The sequence below is a fragment of the Gopherus evgoodei genome, chromosome 2 (genome assembly GCF_007399415.2).
Source record: "Gopherus evgoodei ecotype Sinaloan lineage chromosome 2, rGopEvg1_v1.p, whole genome shotgun sequence".
NCBI lineage: Eukaryota > Metazoa > Chordata > Testudines > Testudinidae > Gopherus > Gopherus evgoodei.
The window spans coordinates 147,352,714-147,377,233 of NC_044323.1; the positions used below are offsets into that span (position 1 = coordinate 147,352,714).

Consider the following 24,520-nt stretch of genomic DNA (forward strand, 5'->3'; position numbering starts at 1 on the left):
CAATGAGCCCGCCTGGATGGGACCCCAGGGGAAGCCTAAGGCAAGCCGGTCCCCTGGCCTCTACCTCTCTTTGTTCCCCAAATCCTCTGGCTGGCTCCTTGTAGAGGATGGGCCCCGGCCATCAGTTGCCAGGATACAGAGTGTCGGCCATCGTCTGACCTGCGGGGTCTCTGCAAGGATCACACACTTTTGTCCCACCACTTGTGCAACACAGGGGGGAAACTGAGGCACATCCAGTATTCATACAAAACATTAAGAAAATTGCCCAGGAAAGAAACAAAGAATGGTTGGGCAGGACTGAGGCTGGGCAGTCTCCTGGGTGGGACTCGGCGGGGGCAGGGTTCTGGGCTCTGAGCCCCCCAAAATGGACTTTGCTGAATGTTCCTGCTTTCAATGCTAACAAGCTCTGATCTCCTGGTGACTAATAACCCATCTGTGTTGCACACTGGCTGGGAGTCACTGTGAGTTTGGGGGGCAGGGCCCCCCCCAGCACTGGCCTATGAGATATGGGGGGGGGGGCATGGCTGTGGTGGAGACCAGAGGGAGCCCCAGGCAGGGCTGGAAGGGCCCAAGGAACAGGGCCGCTGTCACTCCCCCACCTGCAGAGCAAGGCAGGAAATGTGGCTCACAAAACCTCACAGATCAGAGTTAAGGGCGGGGCCAGGGCTGGGGTGAAGGGAAGTGACAGTGATGGGGGAGGCAGCCCCGTTATAAGCCAGGGCAGGGAACATCGCAGGCAGTGTGCTGCCAGCGCTGACATGGCCCCTCTCCTCCTGCTCCTCTGGCTGGGCTCAGGTAAGCGGCCGCCGGCAGGTGTCACCCGCAGGGGCACCTCCCCGGCACAGTCCTTGGGGGAGGTCGCATGGGAGAGACTCAGGGCAGAACCAGACCCTCCCCCAAGCCAGCACCGCAGAGTATGGCAACTGCCTTGGCAGTGCCCCTGAGAGCATATGAGCCTCACCCCAATACAGGGGGGTTTCCAGCACATCCAGGGTCCACCCACCCTAGGGGAGCCTCCTGCCATGTGAAGGCACAGCTGATCCCAGCTGCAGCAAATCCCGGCACAGTGCCCTGGCCAGGTGACCGGGTTACCATATTTCCCAATGGGAAAATGGGATACTGCCTGGGACTAGCGGAAGCCTCCCATCCCTCCCTGTGCGGGGCTGGCATCTCTGCTCACCCTCAGACACACACACACATTCCTCCATGCCCACTTTTTTGACAAACATCGGTGTTTGTCCTCTTTGCTCTTGTTTGATCAAGTTGGCAAGAGCAAACAGCCAAATGCCCACTTTTGCCAAAAAAAAAGTTGGGATGACCGACACAGGGCTTAAAAACGGGACTGTCCTGGCCAAAACGGGACGTATGGTCACCCTAGGTGACCCCAATCCCAGCTGCAGCCAATCCTGGTGCAGCACCCTGGCCGGGGAGCCAGTGTCTCAGGGAGCACCCAAGGGTGATCTGTCTATTCCAGATCCTTGGTTTCTTGACCAGTTTTTCTGGAGCTGGCAAAGTCATGCCCACCACCGGCTCCAAACTGAGTTGACCCAAGCCCAGTGGGGTTAGGGCTTAGGAGAACTGGGTTCAGTTCTGCTCTATATCCCAGACCCTCCTGGACTAATCACTGAATCACCCTGGGCTTCAAATTCCTCAGTTTCTCAGTTGGGGTCTGGGCAGCGCTCGGCATGACGGGACCCTGATCTTGGTCAGGGTCTGGGCAGCACCTGGCACAGTGGGGCCCTGATCTCAGTGCTGCTGTAGCACATAATAAATAAGTCCCACCAGCTACTGTACTCCCTGTACAGTCTGGTTTTGCTCCTTGCTGTGCCCCTCTTTCTGCAGCCCTCTGCGCCCAGGAGCTGGTCCCCAAGCAATGCCTGCTGGGCCCTGAGTTTTGGTGCAGAGATCCAGGCACAGCAGCTCAGTGTGGACAGCAGCAGGTCTGCAAGCTCCTCGAGCAGCACGTGCCCCAGGTGAGTCGGGGGGCTCCCGCCCCTTGTTCTGATCCCATCCCAGCTCCAAAGGGGGCTGGGTGGTGTGGGGGGCTCTGGGATGGGAGGCTGAGGGGTCTGTGGGGGGCAGGGGGCTCAGGGCTGGGAGGCTGAGGGGGTCCGTGAAGGGGCTGGCAGGCTGAGGGGTCCGCGGGGACAAGGGTCTTGGGGCTGGGAGGCTGAGGGGTCTGGGGGGGGAAGGGGGCTCAGGGTGATGTGGGGCACTCTGAGTGGTGACCCCTGGTTTGTGTCTGGCACAGCAGGGCTGGCACGTCCGGGAGCAGGCTCTTTCTATCAGGTGCACCATCTGTACCAACATCCTGAAGAAGCTGAAGTCTATGGTCGGTGACGACCCCGACGAGGTGAGGGCCCTGGTGCCATCTGGGGCAGCCCTGTGTTGGGGGGGGATCACCCCTGTGTTACACCAGGGCCCCTGGCTCCAGCCCTTGTGGGGAGCGGGGGGGCAGCAGGTGGGCTCTGAGACCAGGCTGTGGGGAGCGGGGAGCGGGGTCTGCTCCATTGCCATCCGCCCCTGGTGCCAGGGGCATGGGTAGCACCCAGTGCCCTGGTACAACCAGGAAGGAGAGGAGGGTCTAGATCCCATTGCCCCCCCCCTCCACCTGCTGCCCACATGGCACCCTGGTGTCAGGGTTCCCCCAATCCCAGACACAGCCCCAGTGTCTCTCCTCTGGCGGGGGTGGGGAGGGGCCAGGCCCTCCTCCTCCCCTCCCCCACCCCCTCCCCTTCTCCTGGCCCAGCATCCCATAGAGATGACACATCCTGCAAGGACAGTGGCTGGGGCAGTCACAGCAGTGGTGTCAGGGCAGGGCCCAGTAAGCGGGTGACATCCTGCGCTGTGTCCTAACCCTGGACCGGTGTCATGCAGGACTCCATCGTCGAGGCCGAGGACAAGCTCTGCGGAGTTGTGGGCAGGAGTCTGCGGCGCCTCTGCCGCTATGTGATGAAGAAGTACAAACCCAAGATCACGGAGGCGCTGCAGGACGGGCAGGACCCCAAGGAGATCTGTATCAGCCTGCGGATGTGCCGGGAGTCCCCACCCACCCAAGGTTTTCCCACTTGTTCCCTCTGCCAAGGAGTCAGGGGGCATCAGCCAGCTGCTGCCAGCCCAGGGCGTTGCTGTCCCTGCTGGGCACAATGCCAGGGAAACCTGAGCCAGTCGCCCTGGCCAGTGGGGTATGGCCTAGTGCCTGGGGCATGGGCTCACACACCCTGTGCAGGACAGAGGGGAGACCCCCCACTCAGCTGAGGGAGACCTAGGGTGCCTGTGGCAGGGGGGAATGAGTGGGGATCAAACCGGGGTCCTTCCCAGGGAGGGTGGGGGACAAGCAGGTACTAGAATCAGTGCCACTGGCAGCTTGCGAGCTGGCTGCACCCCTGTACTTCAGAGCAGCCCTGGGGTGGCTGTAAATGACAGCCATTGCCCGAGGGCTATGCCCTGGCCTCGAATGCCCACTCAGCCCCCGGCCAGGCCCTACATGTCAGCAGCGTAGAGCTCACTATGCTGGTCCTGCTCCCACCTGCTGCAAGAGGGGCCCCCTCTCCCCATGGGTTTAGGAGAGGAGCGCAGGGCCTCTGGGGGCAGGCACAATGCCCCAGAGAGGAGAGGGTGAGATCCTTGTTTTCCGTGTGCCAGGCAGCCTGGTGCCCCCCAGCGATGCCTGTGACCTCTGCTTGACCTTCACCAGCCTAGCCCAGCCCGACCTCCAGCACGTGAGGCCTGGCTGGGACCTTGGAGACGTCCTGAACGGCACATGCAAGCAGCACTTCGGGGGTTCCCTCAGGGTCAGTAGAATGGCTCAGATCTGCGTGGGGTACCCCAGCCCAGCCCCCCATTGGCTCTAGGAGAAGGGAGGGTCCCCAGCCATCTCCATGGGGCGTGGGACAGTGCCCCAGAGGACTCATCCGCACCAAGCAGGGCCGTGGGGGCAGGGGCTGAAGTATGTATTAGAAAAGCACCAGCCTGGCTCAGCTGTGGGGTCTAGTAGTTAGAGCTGAGGAGGATTTAGATGCCAGGAATCCTGAGTTCTTCTCCCAGCCATGGGAGGGCAGTGGAGCCTAGGGATCAGAGCTGGGGGGCTGGGAGCCAGGACTCCAGGAGGGCAGTGGGAGTTAGTGGGTTAGAAGAACAGGTGGGGGCTGGGAGCCAGGACTCCTGGGTTCTAGCCCCAGCTCTGGGAGGGGAGTGGGGTCTAGTGGTTAGAGCAGGGGGGCTAGGAGGGAGCCAGGACTCCTGGGTTCTTTCCCCCAGGCAGAGCTGGGGGTCAGTGAGGTCACTCTCTAGCATGGGGCAGTTGACACCTTGGTGCCACGGGGGCCATGACCCAGACTCTACGTCTTCCCGCAGTGCAATGACTTTGTTTCGATCTACCAAGCCAGGCTGCTGCAGGTTCTGAGGGTGCCCCAGGACCCGCTCACCACCTGTCTGGTAAGAGACTGAAGGGGGTGATAGGCCAGCGAGAAGAGCCGGGGGGCTAGTTACAAACCACCCCCAGGGAATCAGCATTTGCTGGCGGGCAAAGATCTCAGACTGCAGAGATGGGGCAGGTGGCGTTAGCCACCACCCCTCCCACTCTCCCCACACCTGGCTGTGGCCTGACGGTGACAGATTGCCAGCGAGCCCCTCAGAGGGTGTGAGTCCCTGCTCACCCCCTCGGAACAGGCACTGCCCATGGCTCTGCTCCAGACACAGGGCGCTGGGAGGGTGGCACAGCACAAAGGGCCGCTTATTTGCCCAGGGACCAGAACTGCCAGAGCTAAGGGAGCAGTTCTGGGACCCTGCTCGCAGCAGCTGATAAACCTCGGCCGTGGCCCAGTCGCCAGGGGGAAGCTGAGTGCCCGGGGTCCCTGCAGCTCCTTGCACAGGCTGCGGGGCCACCCCAGGGAGGGGTCAGGATCAGGCCCATGGCATAGAGGGCATTGCTATGGCAAACTGACCCAGCTCCTGGGGGAGCTATCACCCTGTCCTCCCCCAGCCATCCTCCCCTCTGGAATGACTGCCCCTCCTCCCACCCATACAATGGGATCCTTGCCCCCCTCACCTCCATCCACACTACTAGGGTCCCTGCCTCCCCCAGGCACTAGGATCCCTGCCCCCCTGCAGAGATCCCCCCTCGCGCTGCAGGGGGCCCTGGGCATCTCCCCCGCAGCCCCATGCGGGCAATGCCCTTGGAGACGCCGTGTCCCTTCTCCCCAGGACGCAGAGGCCTGCCAGTTGCCAGAGGAATCCACCCAAGGAGAGACCAGCTCTGGCACCGACTCCTGGGCATGGCCATGAGGTGAGCACCACAGGCGGGCGGGGGGGGCTTTGCTCATGATGGTGTCCATGGGGGAGGGCAGCGCCGTGCCAGGCCAGACACATGCCAGTGCCTCTGGCCATCAGATCCCTCTGAGCCCAGCCCAGCCCCATGGCCCCCCACTGCACCTTTCCCAGGGGGCACCTCTGCTGGCACCTCACTGACCCCTCTCCTCCTCTCCAGGCCCGAGCCTGTGCACCGGCCACAGCAGGCAGCTCCCCCCGCCGGCTCAGGGCATGCCTCCCAGAGGGAACCGTCAGCCCCCACTGTCCCCCCAGCTCCGACAGCGCCTCCTGGTGTGTGACAGCTGGGATGGCAGCATTATCGCCTCTGACTTCTGCTTCTCCTCCCCACTTTGGGCAATAAAGGATCAATATCGACCTGATGTCTCTGTGATCTCAACCCACGATGCCAGAGTCCTCGACTGCTGACCCTCCCAACCTCCTTCTGCCACCTCTCCCATCACTAAGTACAGCCACCTCTGGGGTGGGGTGCGGCAGCTGTTTATAACAGGGCGTTATGTGCCATCTGCACAGCCGCAGTGGGTGGGGGATTTGGCTTCCATTTCCACCTCCTGGCTGCAGAGCTGACATCAGCTGGCCCTCCCAGACCAGACACACCTGCCAGCTCCCAGTCCCTGTTCTCATGCTGCCCGGCTCTGGGGCCTCGCTCCCAGGGATATCATTCAGCTCGGCTCAGCCAGATACAGCCTGGATCCTCCATGCCGCTTGTCATGGAGTGTGGGGGAGTCAGGGCCCTGCACCCCTCTTCCTGAGATTCACCGTGACTCCCAGCCAGCCAGTGAAACAGAAGGTTTATTAGACAACAGGAACACAGTCCCAAGCGGAGTGCATAGGTACAACCAGAACCCCTCAATCAAGTCCTTCTGGGGAGTTTAGGGAGCTTAGACCCCAGCACGGAGCCCAAGACTGAAAACAAAAAAAAACACCTCCTTCAGCAGCTCTCTCCCCACCCTTCTGCTCCTCCTCTCCTTTGTTCAGTGTCCTGGGCAGAAGGTGTCACTTCTCCCAACCCCTCTCCTGGCTCAGGTTACAGCTCAGGGATCTTCCTTCACGGGAAGTCCCCCATCCCCAATGTAACTCCCCTGCAACATTCCCAGGTCAAATTCGCCCTGCTTCCTGCTCTGTCACACTGCTCTCTTTGCCAGGGCCTGATCCTGCAGGGGTGCCCCAGGGCAGAGAAATACCCCCTCCCCGGCAGTGGCATCTCATTAGCAGCAGTGGGTGGAGGGAGGCAGACCTGGGAGGCCAGGGCTGTGTGCTGAGGCTCTGCTATTTGTCGCTCAGTCTGCTCAGTCCCCATCTTGGGTTTCCCCTCCCTGATCCAGGCCCCCTTCAAGCCAGATCCTCTTCCCACAGCTCCACCGTGTGAGGTGAAGGGGGAAGGGTGGGAGGGAGCTCTGTGCAGGTGCCCCATAGGTCCAGCAGGAGAAGGGACCAGCCAGTGGGGAGCACAGCCTGCTGTTTCCAGGCCTCCCGGCCAGTGGCCCCCCACCTGCATGGGGACCCGAGTGAGGCGCTCCATCATGAGGGCCCCCAGCAAAGCCCAGCGCCATCGCCACCGGGTCAGGCCAAGAATGGAGCAGGGCAGGCTGGCCAGAGCAAAGACCACATGCCAGGAATGGACAAGGCAACCGGCTGGGCAGGAAACAGCCCCAGCACTGAGACGCCCAGTGAGTGGGCAAGCAGTGCTTGCCCCATCCCCACCCGGTCAGAACAGGGGCCAGCAGTGACAGAGCGAGAGGGGCCAGCAATGACAGAGCGAGAATAGAGAGGGCCCCAGTTAGCAGGAAAAACAACCAGGAGTCCTTGTGGCACCTTAAAAACTAACACATTTATTTGGACATAAGCTTTCGTGGGCCATGCCCCACGAGGACTATAACAAGGACTCCAGGTTGTTTTTGCTGATACAGACTAACACAGCTACCACTCTGAAACCCGTTTTTTGGGTTTTATAAAGTTTATTATCTCAGCTGCCCAGCTCTTGGTGGATGCCCTTTAGATTATTCCAATCTCATCGGCTACATCCAATGCATCATAGTCTGGAGCAAGACGGACATAAACCTTCTTCTCACCATCGGGTCGGATCAATGTGTTGACCTTGGCCACATCAATATCATACAACCGCATCTGCTCTAACCCCTCAGACAGAGACCAACACCTACAAGATCTTCACCAAGCATTCTCAAAACTACAATACCCGCACGAGGAAATAAGGAAACAGATCAACAGAGCCAGACGTGTACCCAGAAGCCTCCTACTGCAAGACAAACCCAAGAAAGAAACCAACAGGACTCCACTGGCCATCACATACAGTCCCCAGATAAAACCTCTCCAACGCATCATCAGGGATCTACAACCCATCCTGGACAATGATCCCACACTTTCACAGGCCTTGGGTGGCAGGCCAGTCCTCGCCCACAGACAACCTGCCAACCTGAAACATATTCTCACTAGTAACTGCACACCGCACCATAGTAACTCTAACTCAGGAACCAATCCATGCAACAAACCTCGATGCCAACTCTGCCCACATATCTACACCAGCGACACCATCACAGGACCTAACCAGATCAGCCACACCATCACCGGCTCATTCACCTGCATGTCCACCAATGTAATATACACCATCATATGCAAGCAATGCCCCTCTGCTATGTACACTGGCCAAACTGGACAGTCCCTACGGAAAAGGATAAATGGACACAAATCAGATATTAGGATTGGCAATATACAAAAACCTGTAGCAGAACACTTCAACCTCCCTGGCCACACTATAGCAGACCTTAAGGTGGCCATCCTGCAGCAAAAAAACTTCAGGACCAGACTTCAAAGAGAAACTGCTGAGCTTCAGTTCATCTGCAAATTTGACACCATCAGCTCAGGACTAAACAAAGACTGTGAATGGCTAGCCAACTACAAAACCAGTTTCTCCTCCCTTGGTTTTCACTCCTCAACTGCTGGAACAGGGCCTCATCCTCCCTGATTGAACTAACCTCATTATCTCTAGCTTGCTTCTTGCTTGCATATATATACCTGCCCCTGAAAATTTGCACTACATGCATCCGACGAAGTGGGTATTCACCCACGAAAGCTCATGCTCCAAAACGTCTGTTAGTCTATAAGGTGCCACAGGATTCTTTGCTGCTTATACAGTTTCTTGACAGCCTGCTTTATCTGATGGTTGTTGGCCTTGACATCTACAATGAAGACCAGGGTGTTCTTATCCTCTATCTTCTTCATGGCTGACTCTATGGTCAGAGGGAACCAGTTAGCAGGCTGGTTCCCCTGCTGTAGCTAGCATGACAAAGTGGGATTGTTCTATAGTATTTATAATTGAGTCTGATGCGTGCCTCAGTTTCCCTCTTTGCAGTGGGTGCAACAGGGTTAAAAAGCTGTGCTTGGGGCCAAGCAAGTGCCATGGGGGTGTGTGTCAGGACCGGTCTGGGGCAGGGTGAACAGGGCGTTAAGGCCCGGCTAGGGTGACCAGATGTCCTGATTATATAGGGACAGTCCCGATTTTTGGGTCTTTTTCTTATATAGGCTCCTATTACCCCTGACCCCATCCCAATTTTTCACATCTGCTGTCTGGTCACCCTAGGCCTGACTGACAACAACCCATAGCAGGCCAAGCAATGGGGCGGTGAGACAGAGCCTGGCATGCGCCCATGGCCACGTGGTTGGGGGGCACTGGCTTGGCCAGCAGGCCCGTATCTCAGCCTTCATGTCTCGATGCTGAGCTCAGCCTGGCCTGCGCCAGCTGACCAATAAACCTTGTTCTGCTGGGACAGGCTGCCTGGGGTCTCTGCACACCCGGCTGGCTCGGTAGAGCTCTGGGTGCGACGCAGGAGGCCTGGGATGCCATGGCCCACCCTGAAGGAAGAGGGGGACCCCTGGGAGGCTGGCAAGCTGAAGGGGTCCCCGGGGCTGTTTAAAAGCTGGGGTGTAGCACAGGGTCACGGACTCAGAGGCCAGTGCTCCATCAGCTCCTTACAGTCCCGGGGAGGAGCCCCCATCACTGTGAAGGTCGCACTCTCTCTCTGGAGTTAGGCCCTTTGTTACCACTGCCTCCTGGAACCACACTTGTGAGCTTCCAGCCCCCAAGGGAATCCACTCCTCTGGGCCACCACCCCCAGGGGAGCAATCACCAGTACATCTGGACACAGCACAGGCAGTTCTCAGGGGCCTTGAGCCTAGAAAGTCTCAGCACAGCTCATGCTGGGTCTGTCCCAGCCTGGGTGGGCTCACGCTGCTCTCTGTCCCCAGTCCAGAAGCCCCCACCCAGCAGCTTCCACTATATCACCTCCAAGCCCTTCCTCCCACTTCCTTTGTCTTCTATCCTGGGCAAACGGATCACTTTGTGTCTCTCTTCCACCTGCCCACTGGCTCCTGCCTTGGGGCCATCAGGTGCTAAGTTAAAGTGCCCAGCCTGTCTGGATCCAGGCGGGGTCACACCTGGCGCTCTGCATCCACAAACACCTCGTCAACATGCAGCACAGCGGGAAACAGGCACACACGCACTCAAAGCACTAAGAGAATTCCCCACTTCCTCTCACGCAGCGTCTGGGCCGCTGTGACAGATAGCGCCCCCGGCTGATTATCAGGTGGGGGTCTGTGCATGGGGGGGCGGAATGGGGGCGGTGGGTGGACAGTGTGCCTGGGGCTGGCTAGGCAGCGTGCGCCCGCCGGAGGCTCAAGCCGGGCCGCTTACTCGATGTTGGGGCCGCGCTGGGGGCCTTGCGGTGGCTGCAGCCCCCCCGATCGCACAGGTCAAACCTGGCACTGCCCCTCCCTGCTCCGTGGCTGCTGGCGGCGGCTCTAGAGGGCGGGGCTGGTTCCTACAACCCTGACCCCCCCAGCGGGAAGGAAAGCACCTGGCCGTGGCAAGGGAGCCAGGAACACCCTCACCCACGTGGTGCAACCTGGCCAAGAGGGGGGAAGCGCCTGATCTGGCCTCAGATCACAGCCCTGCTTGCTCTTCCTGGGGGCCAATCAGCGACCAGGGCACGGGACCGCACATTTAAACCCCCTTCCTGGGAAAGCCGCCCGCTGCCTTGGACGGCAAAAATACAATGCGGGAGGCGGGACCGTCCCTTGAGCATCAATAAGAGACCGGAGAGGTGTGACAGACAGGTAAGTGCACCAATCAAGCAGCAGAGAAAGGGTGCGTGTATGTCTTTGGAACAGCTGGTGGCCTGGGGGCTGGGAGAAGGTTGGGGCGGGCGGACGGGTTCCCTGCTCCCCACCAGCTGGGACCTGGGTTTGGCTCCGCTGTCCGGCCGTGGCTGAAGGTCTCCCCTGCCAGGGCTTCTGGGGAGGGTCCAAGGGATGAAGGAGGTGGGGGGCTGGATGATCTGGGCGGGAGGGGTGCAGGGCCTGGGGGCTGGGATGTGTGGCTGGGGTGCGCTGGGGCCTGGAAGGGGGCGGGTGAGGTTGCGAGAGGTGCTGGAGTTGTGCTGAGGGGTGGGGGTCTGGCACCAAAGAAGAGGCGAGCAGAGGGCTCTGGGCTGACTCTGCTGGATGGACCAGGCTGTCACTTTCTGCTCCCTCTGCTAACCAAGGACTTTCTACTCCGTGTTCCAGACACCTAATAAACCCGACTGCTTCTGCCACGCTGGCTGAGCGGGACGATAGTCTAGGGAAGGTGGGGTGCAGTGCTCCCTTTGGGGGTACAGGTCTCCCTCAGGTTCCAACCCAGGGGACTCGACTTGCTGCAGGGAGCTTGTGCTGTGACCCAGGGGTGCTGACGGCTCCAGGGGTCGCTTCCAGGAAGCAGTGAAGCCAAGAGGCTGCCCCTAGTGGAAGAGTGTGACCCTGAGGTGGATGGGCAAGAGGACCCACCAAGGGGTAAGTGGGGAAAGGCCCCAGGATGCCAATTCCAAAGGGAACCTAGAGACCAACTTGCTGCCACAGTTCAAGAAGGGAGGGGGTATGGATGTCTCTTGTCAGCTGGTGTGGGGAGTGTCTACCTCACTGCCTTTGAGAAGGCCTGTGATTTGAACCAGGCTGACCCTGCAGATTAGCTCTGCTGTCTCACTGCAGGGCCACCCAGATGGGGGGCAAGTGGGGCAATTTGCTCCAGGCCCCACAGGGGCCCCCATGAGAGTTTTTCGGGGCCCCTGGAGCAAGGTCCTTCACTCGCTCCGGTGGCCCCAGAAAACTCTTGCGGGGCCAGGGCTCCCGGAACTTCTTCCACTCCAGGCCTTCAGCGGCAGGGGGGTCCTTCTGCTCTGGGGAGGAAGGACCACCCCCCCCCACACCGAATTACCACCGAAGCGGGACCCGCCGCCGAAGTGCCGGGTCTTCGGCGGTAATTCAGTGGGGGGGAGGGGCCCTGCCACAGGTCTTTGGGGCACTTCAGCAGCAGATCGCAGAGTGGAAGGATCCCCTGCCGCCAAATTACCGCCAAAGCGGGGGCACCCCACTGCCGAAGACCCCAGGCCCCCTGAATCCTCTGGGGTCTCACAGTCATGGTCTGCCCTAGAGGCATGCAGCCGGATGGACAGAGTGGAGACTGGGGACTCCGAACTGCAGAAACCCCATGCTGCTGAAGTCAGACCTGACCCCTGAGGCATACAGAAAAAGGGTTCGGGATCTGCAAAAGACCCCAGGGATGACCTACATGGAGTTCGCCACTTTTCTGGGAGAATCTCTCCGCAAATGGGCTGATGATGCAGGAGTGGCTGTGCCAGAGGACATGTATAACCTGGCGGGGTTGGAGCAGCTGTATGAGATTTGTCCTCCCCACCTGAGAGTGTGGTTAAAGGACTGGAAGCCTGAAGACCTGCGGACTGCAGGCTGGCTGGCCGATGAGTTCATAGAGAGTAGGTCTGGGTATGAAGAGAGACCTGAAGGGGATTAGCCCAGGTCGGGGGGCTCAGGTAAACCCAAACTGGGGGTGACGGCTAATGCAAGGAGACCTCCTCCAAGGCACCTCTGAGATCTGAGGTGTAATTACTGTGGGCAGAAAGGGCATAAGTGGGCACGGTGTTCAAAGCTCAGGGACAAGATGACCAAGATGACCCGCCCCAGGGGTAATTGGATGGGAGCTCAGCCAGAGGAGACACCTGCTCCCCAGGCGGGTGTGGCTGGCAGCGTCCCAGTGGCTCAGGAGGGAAGAGGCTGTGCTCCCGCCCGGGACACTCAGTCTGCAGGGCAGGCGCAGGGCCGATCCAGACCAATCACTACATTGTCCCCATTAAGGTGGATGGGAAGAGGGTACTGAGCCACAGGTGTGGAGGTGACGCTGGCACTGCCTGCGGTGGTGGACCTGGATCAGTTAGTGCCCAATAAATAGCTAACCCTGAGGGGGGTGGTTGGACCCTGGTTAAGGTGCCTGTAGCAAGGATCTGCCTGAGATGGGGGGCCAAGGAGGGCCCCAAAGAGGTTGAGGTGCATGATCAGCTACCTGTGGATGTGTTGATGGGGAATGATCTGGAGGACTGGCTGGGCAGGGCCCAGAGCACCCTGCTCCATACCGGGAGCTTGACCCAGAGAGGGCCACCCTGTGTATTTCCCTGTGTATTAGTATAGATCAAAGTGGTTGTTAAATATATGAGTGTGTATCTGGGGTTTAAACTCCATCAAAACTAATGGGATGTTACTTTCGTTGTTTCCATTTGTCTGTGTATCCTCTTCTAAGTTAATAGCAAACATTTACACTGCGTACATCCCTGTACCTACATGACAGGTGGCCATTGACAGGTGGTGTGACCACCGAGCTCAAAGACTCAGAATGGCTCTCCTTCAGCCCACATGGGGAATTCTGCATGAAGAGTTTCCCTGGGTGCTGCATGTGTAACGAGGTAAGGGGGTGTTTGGTGCAGAGCACCAGGTGTGACCTCACCTAGCAGCCTGAACAACTGGTGACTCAGGCCCACCCCAGTTTGGAAGTCAGCTGGGTCCTGGCCAGCTTGAGGAGAGAGGACCCTGGGCTGTGGGGGAACAAAGGAGGGAAGAGAGAGGGCCCAGGTGATCTATTTGCCCAGGAATGAAGACAAAGGGCAGAGGAGGGGCTGTTGGAGGTGGGGATATAGGGTGGTTGGCTGGGAGAAGGGGGTTGCTGGACTGGGGACAAAGGGCAGCAGGAAGCCATGAGGGCAGGGACAGACCCAGCTGGACAGGGCTGAGACTGGCCAGGTCAGAGGCCCCTGAGAACTGCCCGTGCTGTGTCCTGTCCAGACGTACAATGAACCCATCTGTGTTACACTGACAGAGAGTCACTGCAGGCTAGAGATCGGGGGGGGGGGGGGGGGGGCCATTGCTCCGCTGGGTGTGCTGGCCCCAGGGGCCCAGCGTGAGTGGATTCCCTGAGGGGCCCACAGCAGAACCAGGTGTGCTGATGGCTCAGAGAGGTGCGGGCCCAGGAAGCTGTGGAGCCTGGGGAGGGCTGTCAGACTGATGGGAGTTCCTTCCAGGGGCCTTACGCAGCCAAGAGAGCACAGGGCCTGGGAGTCCGTGGTGGGTAGTGACCCTAGTATGGATTCAGGGAAGGATCCTGCATCTCTGGATTGTTTGGACTCTTACAGGGAAGTGCACCGGATGCAAATCAGAAATCCTCAGAGACAATCTGGGTACCCTGAAAAGACTTTTGGGAAACTGGCAGTTTATTACATCACTGCCACCATGTGGGATTACAAACTGTGACTTACCTGTCCGTGTATTTTATCTGCTTTAACCTCTCAGTAACTCTCACTACTTTTCTTAACTAGTAAACCTTTAGCTAGTGTCCTATAGAACTGGCTACCAGCATTGTCTTGAGTGTAAGGTCTAGAGAACCAGTTGCTGTGATGATGTGATTTTTGGGGTAAGTGACCATTTTATCACTCAGTCCAGTTTCTGTGGCAAGATAGACTGGAGAATCTAAGGGGACTGTCTGGGACTCCATGATCATACTCGTATAGTGATTCAGGAGTCCACGTTTGTTACTGACTTGGTGAAATCTATAGAACATGCCACCAGCTTGCGGGGGGCTCTGTTTTCTGGGAGTTGCACTCATGGTCGGGAGCCACTCTAGACAGTGCCACAGATGACCCAGCAGGGGACGCAGGCACCTCTGAGCAGGGGAAGGGAGCTCCCGGGGACAGGGCTTCACCAGGCTGAGCTCCAGATTTTGTGGTGGGGAAACTGAGGCACAGCCAGCAAGATGTCACAGGCCCCACCCCAGAAGCTGAATTTCAGGCTGAGCTTCAGCCAGATCCCTCCTTGAAGTTGGACCAGCAGTGCAAATGCCATCAGGAGGGCTGCAGGGGAAGATTTCTGTGGGGGGAGGGATTCCTGTCCTGGGCGTGGGGTCCCAGGGGAAAGTTGAACCTGGGGGAGGATCAGGAAGCAGCTAGTGGTCCCCCCCGAGGTACCACCCCAGGCTGCCGGACCTGGTCTGGGATGTCCCTTTCTCAGCACACCAGGGGATCCAGCGCACCCAGCAGAGGCTGCTGCTGACCTATGGACTCTCAGTCTTGTGAAGCCCTGCAGGTCCTGTGACTCCTGCCAAAGGGTGGGGATAAGGGTAAAGCCACCCTGAGACCCCATCACAGGAACCTTTTCCGAAGACAGCTGTGGACATAGCGGGGTCCCTCTGCAAGGCGACCTGGCCAGGGGAGACGTACATTCGGGGGCGGGGGGGGGGCAGAGTTTGCTGCCCAGAGGTGGTGGCTCTGGTGTCCATCAAGGCAGGTCAGGGTTCCTCAGTGAGGCCCTTGCAGAGCAATTTCATGTCAGCCCCAATCTGGCACACTGGGCCTTGGTTTATCCCACTCAGTCCAACGGGCTGGTGGGGCGATTTAATGGGACCCTGAAGATGGTGCTGAGGATTTTTATGGATCTGCACCTGCAGGATAGGGACCAGTATTTACCCCACCTGCTGTTTGCATACCACAGTACGCCCTAGCAATCCATGGGGTACTCCCCTTTCGAACTGCTCTATGGGCAGAGTGTGAGGGCCCTGGGACTTGGTGAGGGATAAATGGGAGGAGAGGGCCTCTCCACTGGGGAACTGGTGGTGCAGTGTATGCTGTGCTTTCTGGGAAGAGCTCATGGGTCTGGCTGTGGGAACCTAGCCAGGGCCCCAGGGAAACAGAAGGTCTGGTATGACTGCACGGTGCGTGCCTGCCTCCGTGGCACCGGGAACCAGGGAGGGTTCTCGTCCCAGTGTGATGTTATTGATATAAACTGGGACCATATAGAACATTGTTTGCAACCAAGGTCCTGTAGTGGCAACAAATCTTATGTAAAGGGGGTCATATAAGGTGTCTAAGACCAAGTTATGGGCTGCTGGTTATGATTATGCTGTCTGGATGCATGTATCATTTTGTAGTTGAAGTTATGAGTATTGGCTCTATACCGTCTGTATTTCAAACTTGTGCTGTGCTTCTGGGTGACACCCCAGACAAGTTGGTGTTAGCTCTGCTTAGCCTGCTTGATGGCCCATTAGGGACCATCAGTTACACAACTGACCCACTGAGAGAAGGCAGATACGCCTTGTAACTCAGCAAAATATGCAGGGACTTGCCCATGTGACTCCAGACTCCATTTTGCTGTAATTTTCCACAGTAAGAACAAAGAAGTGTTCTTACACCTGGAAAAGACTATAAAGGCAAATGCCTCATCTCCATCTTGTCTTCAATCCTGCTTCTTACCTCTGGAGGGACTTTGGGCTTGGCTACATTCAAAACTCCAAAGCGCTGCCGCGGCAGCGCTTTGAAGTGCGAGTGTGGTTGCGGTGCCAGCACTGGGAGAGAGTTCTCCCCGCACTGCAGGTACTCCACCTCCCCGTGAGGATTAGCTTACAGCGCTGGGGCACTGTTTACATTGGTGCTTTGCTGCGCTGTAACTTGCTGCGCTCAGGGGGGTGTTTTTTTCACACCCCTGAGTGAGAAAGTTGCAGCGCTGTAAAGCGCCTGTGTAGCCAAGGCCTTAGCTACAAGCTGAAGCTCTGCACAAAGAACTGATGACCCATCCCAGCAGCTGATGTTCTCCAGAGACTTGATTTAAACCTGCAGTTTACTCCATCACTGCTACAAGCCTGAACTAAGAACTTTGCCATTACTGTATGGAATTGATTCCATTTAACCAATTCTAGCTCCCATCTCTATCTTTTTCCCTTTATGAATAAACCTTTAGATTTTAGATTCTAAAGGATTGGCAACAGTGTGATTTGTGGGTAAGATCTGCATTGTATATTGACCTGGGTCTGGGGCTTGGTCCTTTGGGATAGAGAACCTTTTGTTTTATTGGGGTGCTGGTTTTCATAACCATTCATCCCCAGACGGGTGGCACTGGTGGTGATACTGGGAGACTGGAGTGTCTAAGGAAATTGCTTGTGTGACTTGCGGTTAGCCAGTGGGGAGAAACCGAAGTCCTCTTTGGCTGGCTGGTTTGGTTTGCCTTAGAGGTGGAAAAACCCGAGCCTAGGGCTGTAGCTGCCCTGTTTGAGCAATTGGTCCTGAATTGGCACTCTCAGTTGGGTCCCGCCAGAACCACATCGTCACACCCAGTGCAGAGGAATAAGCTCCAGGCCACCTGGGATGGGCCCTTCAAGGTCATCAAGCAGCTGAATGAGGTGAACTACATGGTGGAGCTGTCTAGCCATGTCCACATGATGAAGCCGTACTTGGACAACGAGAGGCTGGTGCTGGCTGTGTGTGGGCAGTGGGAGGAGCAGGAGGAGGGTCCTTGGTGGGTCTCTTCCCTGATACAGGGGCCAACCTCCCACTGAAATCAATCCCCCTCTCTGACCAGCTAACCCCTGCCCAGCAGGCAGAGATGAGAGAGGTGCCGCATTCCTATCGGCAGCTGTTCTCCAACCGGCCTGGGCTCACTAACCTGGCTTCCACTGGGAGGGGACAGGAGCCAACCCTCCCATCAGTGTTCCTGGTTCAGAGTCACAAAGCCCAGGCCCTAGAGAGAGAGGTCAGAGACATGCTGGCTTTAGGGGCGATCCAGCCATCCACCAGCCCCTGGGCCTCACCTGTGGGGCTGGTCCCCAGGAAAGACAGGTCGATCCCGTTCTGTGTGGACTATCGGACGCTCAATGCCATCACCGTGTCTGGTGCGTGCCCCATGCCTAGGCCTGACGAGCTCCTAGACAAGTTGTGGGGGGCTTGTTACTTCACCATCATGGACCTCACCTGAGGCTACTGGTGAGTGCCTTGGACCCAGAGGCCAGTGTGAAATCTGCCCTGTGGGGTTCTGAGAGTTCCTGGCCCTGCCTTTTGCCCTCAAGGGGGCACCTGTCACCTTCCAGCGCCTGGGGGATCAGTTACTGAGGGGGAGGGAGAACTTTGCCCTGGCGTACATTGATGCTAGCTGTATCCTTAGCCAGCCTGGGAGGAACGTGTACATTCAGTCCTTAGGAGGCAGGACTTGAATGCAAAATGGGGATGGTCGAGGTGTCGCACCTGGGCCACGAGGTGGGGAGCAGTCGTGTTTGGCCAGAGCTGGCCAAGGTGGAGGCGATCAGAGATTGGCCCGCTCCCCAAACCAAGATACAGCCCCAGGCCTTTAGCAGGATGGCGGGGCACTGCCAGAGGCTTGCACCCCACTTTAGCTTCCTAGTAGCTCCCGTCACTGAACTACAAGAAGCGTGAGCCAGGTGGGGTGGTCTGGAGCGAGCAGTGCCAGAGGGAAATCTGGCTCTAAGCCAGGGCCCATGCTGGTAAACCCAGATTTGGACAAATCCTTCCTAATGTTCAGAGATGTGCTCGCTGAGCTTTACTGCAAGGTGGGGGTGCCGTGCTCCCTTTGGGGGTGCCAGACTCCCTCAGTTGTCCGATGCAGGTGGACTCACTGCAGGGAGCTCGTAGTGTGACCCAGGGGTGCTGAAGGCTCCGGAGCTCGGTCCCAGGAGGCGGGGAAGCCGAGTGACCAGCCCTAGTGGAAGTCTGTGACCTTGAGGGGGGCTGACACACTGAAGGCTCCTCCCAGGGACTGTTCCAGAGCTGTCCCTCACACTGGGCCTGTGGCTCTGGGATGGGACCCCTCAGCCCAGGGACCCTGCAACTAGCAGCTAAGGTCTGCACAGTCCCCACTTGGTAGCTGTTTCCCTGGCCTCTCAGGCTTGTCTGGGTACAGCCTGCCCTCGGGGCCAGCTCTCTGCTCTCCCTAGCTGCAGAGAGAGGCACCGCCGACCTCCTCCCTGCAGCTCCCTTCTGCCCTCAGCTACCTGGCGTTATACCAGCCCTGCTGTTTCCGTCTGGGGAGCTTCACTCTTCTTTCTGCCTGCACCCTCTCTGGGGGCCCTCAGCCACCTTAACCCCTTCAGGGCAGCTGGGGGATGAACACCTAGTCTATCCCCCACCATCGCAGGGGCCCCTCGTCTCTCCTGCTGTCTGCCTGTGCCCCCCCCCACACACACACACTTTGGTCTCCTGAGACTGAAACGTTTTGGGCTGGAACAGGTGGCTGGGCTCAGCGCTGGGGCCAGGTCAGCGGCTCTGGCGTGTGGTGCCTGGGGGCTCGACCAGGCTGAGCCATGGGCCCTGCCAGCCATCAAGCCTACGCACCTGCAAATCCCTGAGTAGTCCCCCAGCCGCTGGGGCAGGTTCAGCCAGGCTGGCCCCTGCTCCCTGGGGTGGGGGCAGGGAGCTGCCCCCAGGGAGGGCAGGTGGCATTTCCAACAAGGGAGTGACTTTTGGGGGATCCCAGGAGCCCTGTCCTGTGGGGCTCCTGTGGCAGGGGCCCGGCCAGTGCAGCCCATACTGTGGGCTCCAGTGACCTGGTGGGGGCCCCTATGGGATGGGAGTGTCTGTCTCCACAGCCTCCCCTAGTGGCCTGGGCTTTGTGGCCATCCCTGAGACCATGGGCTGTGTGCGGGGGGCTCCTTCGTCTTGATTTCCCCACCAAGCTCAATGCTGTAGCCAGGCCATAGGGAGCAGCTCCTGCTCTTCAGTGGGCACCTGGCCAGCCCTTTGCCCCGGTGGCACTGCTCTAAAGGAAGACCGCAGCCTCTGTCCCAAAGCCCTTACCTCTCCCACATAGTTCCACCCAGCTTCTGCTCGCCCTCTTTGGCCTGGGGTGCCCCCATAACCCTGTCCCCCCCAAGAGCTGAATTCCTCCCCCCGGAGCTCCCTACTCAGCCCTCAGGTGTAACACCCAGGGCAATAGCAGGCTCATTAGCGTCTTTGCATGGCACAGCAAGCAGAGGGGGATGGCGAGCTGCCTGGCTGAGTGAGGGTAATATGCCTGGCCTACAGCAGAAAAGCTCTTACCCCCATGCTGGGTCATCCCAGGGCAGGGGCCAGGCCGGTCACCAGCACCCCAGCATGGACCAGGGCCCCAAAGGGCATGTGCACCAGAGGAGGCCAAGTTTGCAGTCCAAGCCTTCTGCCTTCACAGGGCTGTCAGGTCAGCCCCCCGACTGGTGGAAATGCCTGTCGCCAGATAGAGCCCAGAGACCCCAGGACACTGGCTTCCCACAGTCATGGGCAGGGCTAGTGAAGTCCAAGGAAGGAGGTTCCCTTGGATTTGCCCATGAGCTCCCAGCCCCACAGTGCTTTGCAAGCGGCACAGGCAGTGAGATGGGAACCCAGAGCTGGTGGCACACACAAGTAGTTGGTCTTATCTCTCCCCACAAGGCTCTGTGGCCAGCCACTGGCATCTTCTGCGGGAAGCAGAGCTCTGCCCAGAGGAAATGCGGTGCAGTGAGGGCCAGGTTCCCAGAAACGAAGCGCAGAAGTGAGAAACTGTGCTGGACTGGCCAGCGCAGCCCTACTGGTGATACCCTGGCACCCCAATATTCACCATGGTGAATATGTTTTGTACAAGGTATGCCTTGTGAGTAGGGCCCTACCAAATTCACAGCCATGAAAAACACGTCACGGACCATGAAATCAGGCCTCCCCCTGTGAAATCCATCCTTCTGTGTACTTTTACCCTGTACGGTACAGATTTCACAGGGGAGACCAGTGTTTCTCAAACTGGGGGTCCTGACCCAAAAGAGTGTTGCAGGGGGGTCATGAAGTTATTGTAGGAGGATCATGATATTGCCACCCTTATTTCTGCACTGCCTTCAGAGCTGGGCAGCTGGAGCATGGCGGCTGTTAGCTGGACGCCCAGCTCTGAAGGCAGCTCCCTGCCAGCAGCAGTGCAAAAATAAGAGTGGTGATACCGTACCAGGCCACCCTTACTTCTCCACTGCTGCTGACGGCAGCGCTGCCTTCAGAGCTGGGCAGCTGGAGAGGGGCGGCTGCTGGCAGGGAGCCCAGCTCTGAAGGCAGCGCCCTGCAAGCAGCAGTGCAGGAGTAAGGGTAGTAGTACCACAACCCCCCCAACTCCTTTTTGGGTCAGGACCCCACAATTACAAGACTGGGACATTTGAGATTTAAATAGCTGAAATCATGAAATTTATTATTTTTAAAATCCTATGATTGATCAAAATGGATGGTGAATTTGGTAGGGCCCTAGTTGTGAGGTATCATTCTAAGTCTTGATCTGCTAGACATTAATATCTCGTTGGACTGTACGGGCTACCGGCGCATGTGAAGTTTGGCTATGTAGGTGTTACTGAAACGTGAGGATGAAAACACCCACAAGCAGCCTTTCAGCTACAACAGTAAAAAGACCAAACAATATTAATGGCTTACTGAGGAAATGCACAAGCACTAGGATTACCCGAGGAACTGCGTGCAACAGAAACCTCTCCGAGATAGCACTGCACAATGGGAACTAACTGACCCAGGTCACAGCAAAAGAGCTTTCCAGCAAGTGAGCGGGGGCTGGGGGGGATCTAAAAGCGAAGAAGTGACAACATGGCAGGACCTCACTCTCCCGACAACAACACACCTGGAAACTTCCGACGAATAAAGACTGAACAGGGGGGAAGTGATGGTCCCACATTAAGGGATTTTTAGCCTGTGTATTAAAGCCTAGGAAAGCCAAGCTGTAAAGCCAAGGCAACCTGTGCCTTAAGAATCTGCCAGCCTGTTTATCACTCAGGGTGAGAATTTGCTAATTCATATCCTAGCTATCTAGTGTGTCAAGCTCAGTTTGTGGTTTGGTTTATTTGCTAGGTAACCTGCTTTGATCTGTTTGCATTCACTTGCAATCACTTACAATCTATCTTTCTGTAATTAATACACTTCTTTTAAGTTTTAATCCAAACCAGTGTGCAGTTGACTAAGGTACCTGGGGAAAATCTCAGCTTGGTTACCACAAGTGTGCATGGTCCTCTTCACACTGAGGGAGAGGCGGACCAGCTATTAAACCCATATACCAGCCAGATTTGAGCAGGGCAGGATGGTACTGCTCTGGGGGCCTAGGCTGAAATGCTGGTGGTTGGAGAGCCTGCAAGTAACTGCAGCTGGGTGTGTCCCAACCTGTGTGGATGCTGGTGAAAGGGTATGCTTGGAGGGCTTTGCAGCTTATCACAGCAGCACAGTGTGAGCGGGAGCCCAGGCTGGTGGATCAGAGGGCTCAGTTCCAGGTGGCACCCCAGGGGGAACCCATCACAGCCCCCCCACCTCATCTCTCACCCACAGCTCCAGTCAGTTTCTGGACTTGACTGATCTGTTGCTCCACCACATGGCTACACAGAATAGTATTTATAAGGGCTAGAAACTCTCGTGCTTCAAGGCAAGAGCTACCACTAACTGCTGGGGTCAGGAAGGAAAACTGCCCATAGTTTCCGAGGCCAGAAGGGACCAATGTAACCATCTAGTCTGACCTTCTGTATATCAGCCCAGCCCCCATGGGAGTGCCTGGCCTAGGCTGCTGAATCCCTGCTCCAGTGTGAGAACTGCGACAGTGGGGCTGAGGAGCAGGGTCGGCTTTAGGAAGTGCAGGGCCCAATTCGAACATTTTCGGCGGGGCCCTGGCAGGGATGACTTAAAAAAAAAAAAAGTGGAAAAAAAGCCTTTCATTTCTTTCATGTGTTATTTACTTTACGTAACTATATAATTAATAAAATTATATATTATATACATTGCATCATATATGCTGTTGATTGGCTATTAATGACCGCCGTTTCACATGTGTGGGTCCCAGCTGCTCCCTGCCCCTCTCATTGAAGCAGGTGTGCAGGTTTACTGCCCTGGGAACTGCAGGGCACAAGTGGACATGGGGCTGGCTGGAGGCAGGCTCTGGGTGCAGGCAGGGCAAGGGGTGCGGGACTGGTTGGAGATAGGGGGTGTGTGGGGTGGGCTGGCTTCAGGCAGGGCCGCGGGGGGATGCAGCAGGGGTTGGCAGGGCTGGCGACAGAGGAGTGTGAGACTGGCTGGCTTCAGGCAAGGGGGTGCAGCAGGGGTTGGCTGGAGATAGGGCAGGGTGTGCAGGGCTGGTGCGGGCAGCAGTGTGTGTGGGGCTGGCTGGCTTTGGGCAGGGCCACAGGTGTGTGGTAGGGGTTGACTGGAGACAGGGCAGGGGGTTTGACAGGGACTGGCTGTGGGCATGGGGTGCAGAGCTGGCTGCAGACAGGGGGAGCGGGGCTGGTGTGGGCAGGGCAGGGGGTGCAGCAGAGGCAGCTGGAGCCCCAGCCCTTTAAATAGCCCCCAAGCTCCCTGCTATCCCAGGGCTTTGGGGGCTATTTAAAGGGCACGGGGCTCCCCAGCTTCTACCTTGCCCTGAACCTTTTAAATAGCTGTGGGAGCCCTGGGGAATGCATGGGGGTGGTGGGGCTCTGGCAGCTATTTAAAGGATCGGGGTGGCAGAGGCAGCTGGAGCCCTGACCCTTTAAGTAGCCCCCGGAGCCCCTCACTACCCCAGGGCTCTGGAGGCTATTTAAAGACCCGGGGCTCCAGCCGGGAGAGCGGGGCCTCGGGGCTTGCTGCGCTCCGGCCGGGGCTCCAGCCGAGGCTGCGGGACTTGCCGCACTCCCGCCTGTGCTTCACTCAAGGGAGCAGGACCGTGGAAGACCCCTGAGCAGATCAAAGCCAGGGACCTGGGGTAAGTTTAAAAAAAAAAGTGTCTAAGGCGTGGGGCCCTCTTAGGCGCGGGGCCTGATTCCTGGGAATCGGGCAAATCGGCCTAAAGCCACCTGCTGAGGAGCAACTGCCCTGAGGAAATCACCAACAGCTCAGCCTTTGCTGTCTCCTGGCGAGCGTGTGCCCGTTCCAGCCCCCTTTTAGCCCTGCTGCTCCTGGGTCAGCCCAGCTAAGTTGGCAGCTGCCTGGCAAGCCCCTGTGGTGGGCTGTGCTCACCCCAGACCCCAGTCCACACAGATCTGGGGCACATTGGTGCTGTGCCAATGACTGAGCCCCAATGCCCATCTCTGGCCCTGGCAGCTTGTGGCTGGGGTGTTTGGAGCTGCCCCTTCCTGCCTCCAGCCCCTGCACCTCTGTGGGCACGGCTGCACCCAGGAAGGGCAGTGGGCTGGGGATACCTGGGGAGATGGAGACAAGTTCGCTCTACACCCACCAGCCATTCCTGGCTAACAGCCTCCAAAGCAGTAACAGCTGCGCTGGTCCCTAGCTCCCCGAATTAGACCCGACGGCTGCTGCAACCATCCCAGGCTGCTGCTTTGCTTTGGTCTCATCCCCAGCCAGGGCCTGGCACCCTGGGCCAAGCTCCCCTGCCAGGGCCTGGCCTGGCACAGCTGGAGAGATGGGCAAAGTGCCAGCCGCAGTTCCTCTAACCAGTCACTGGTTCCCTCTGCACCTGGATCCCTGCCTGGGGCCCTTGTGATGTCCAGGGTGAGGTCAGGCCCCCCCTTGGGGTGCTGTGCTGCAGGGGGAGGAGGCGTGAGTCTCATCGGGGATGGGGGCACTGGGCTGTGCCAATGAAGCCCTGGCTGGTGTGGGATGAACAGCCAGGAACCGGGCAGGGAGACGGCAGGAGATTCCTCCCAGGTTGGGAAGGGGAAGGAAGTGGTTCCATGAGCTGGCTGGTAAGGAACAGGCCAGGGGTAGGAGCCAGCACCAGGGCATCCAAGAGCCACCAGAGCAGGGCAGCACCGGGACCACGACAGCCGATGCCAAAGGCAGCAGAGCCCCACACTTGGTGCCATGCTGGCATCTTGGGGAACTGGGGTGCAGTACCCAGCCTGTCTGACTCATGAAAGACCTTCCCCCCCCCCAGCCTCTCCTTGAACCAAATCTGCATCAGAAGAAAGACCTATGAAAAGCAATGGAAAGGCCGTGGGAGACACCCAAAGCCCTGGGACAAGGGAGACAGGATTAAGGAAATTCCCCTGGCCTCATTTACATGGAAGACAGGACAAGGAGGCATCTCCACTAGCTACAGAATGGGGAACAGAGATTCCATG

The 24,520-nt window shown here is 58.1% G+C and overlaps 1 protein-coding gene and 1 long non-coding RNA gene across 3 annotated transcripts; both read left to right on the forward strand.

Moving 5' to 3' along the window:
- Nucleotides 1-704: 704 nt before the first annotated feature.
- Nucleotides 705-5,685, forward strand: LOC115645103 (prosaposin-like). 2 transcript variants are annotated; one of them, XM_030549503.1, is made up of 8 exons: nt 705-795; nt 1,843-1,973; nt 2,252-2,353; nt 2,878-3,058; nt 3,646-3,794; nt 4,357-4,437; nt 5,206-5,287; nt 5,489-5,685. In XM_030549503.1, exons 1-7 carry the CDS (start codon nt 759-761, stop codon nt 5,284-5,286), a joined length of 762 nt encoding a protein of 253 aa, XP_030405363.1. In that variant the 5' UTR covers nt 705-758; the 3' UTR covers nt 5,287; nt 5,489-5,685. The 2 variants fall into 2 exon arrangements, with proteins under 2 accessions (XP_030405363.1, XP_030405364.1); XM_030549504.1 differs by having other exon boundaries at nt 2,255-2,353.
- A 4,875-nt stretch (nt 5,686-10,560) lies between these two features.
- On the forward strand, nt 10,561-14,572 carry LOC115645104. The gene is made up of 4 exons (XR_003998647.1): nt 10,561-10,616; nt 10,909-11,172; nt 13,016-13,130; nt 13,854-14,572. It is a non-coding gene; the product is annotated as an uncharacterized LOC115645104 (long non-coding RNA).
- The last annotated feature ends 9,948 nt before the right edge of the window (nt 14,573-24,520 follow it).

Excerpts from the sequence above, each read along its gene's own strand:
- LOC115645103 (XM_030549503.1), top strand. The coding sequence starts at position 759 with ATGGCCCCTCTCCTCCTGCTCCTCTGGCTGGGCTCAG. Across the intron at positions 1,974-2,251 it reads TCGAGCAGCACGTGCCCCAG|CAGGGCTGGCACGTCCGGGA; the intron begins GTGAGTCGGGGG and ends TGTCTGGCACAG. Across the intron at positions 4,438-5,205 it reads ACCCGCTCACCACCTGTCTG|GACGCAGAGGCCTGCCAGTT; the intron begins GTAAGAGACTGA and ends CCTTCTCCCCAG.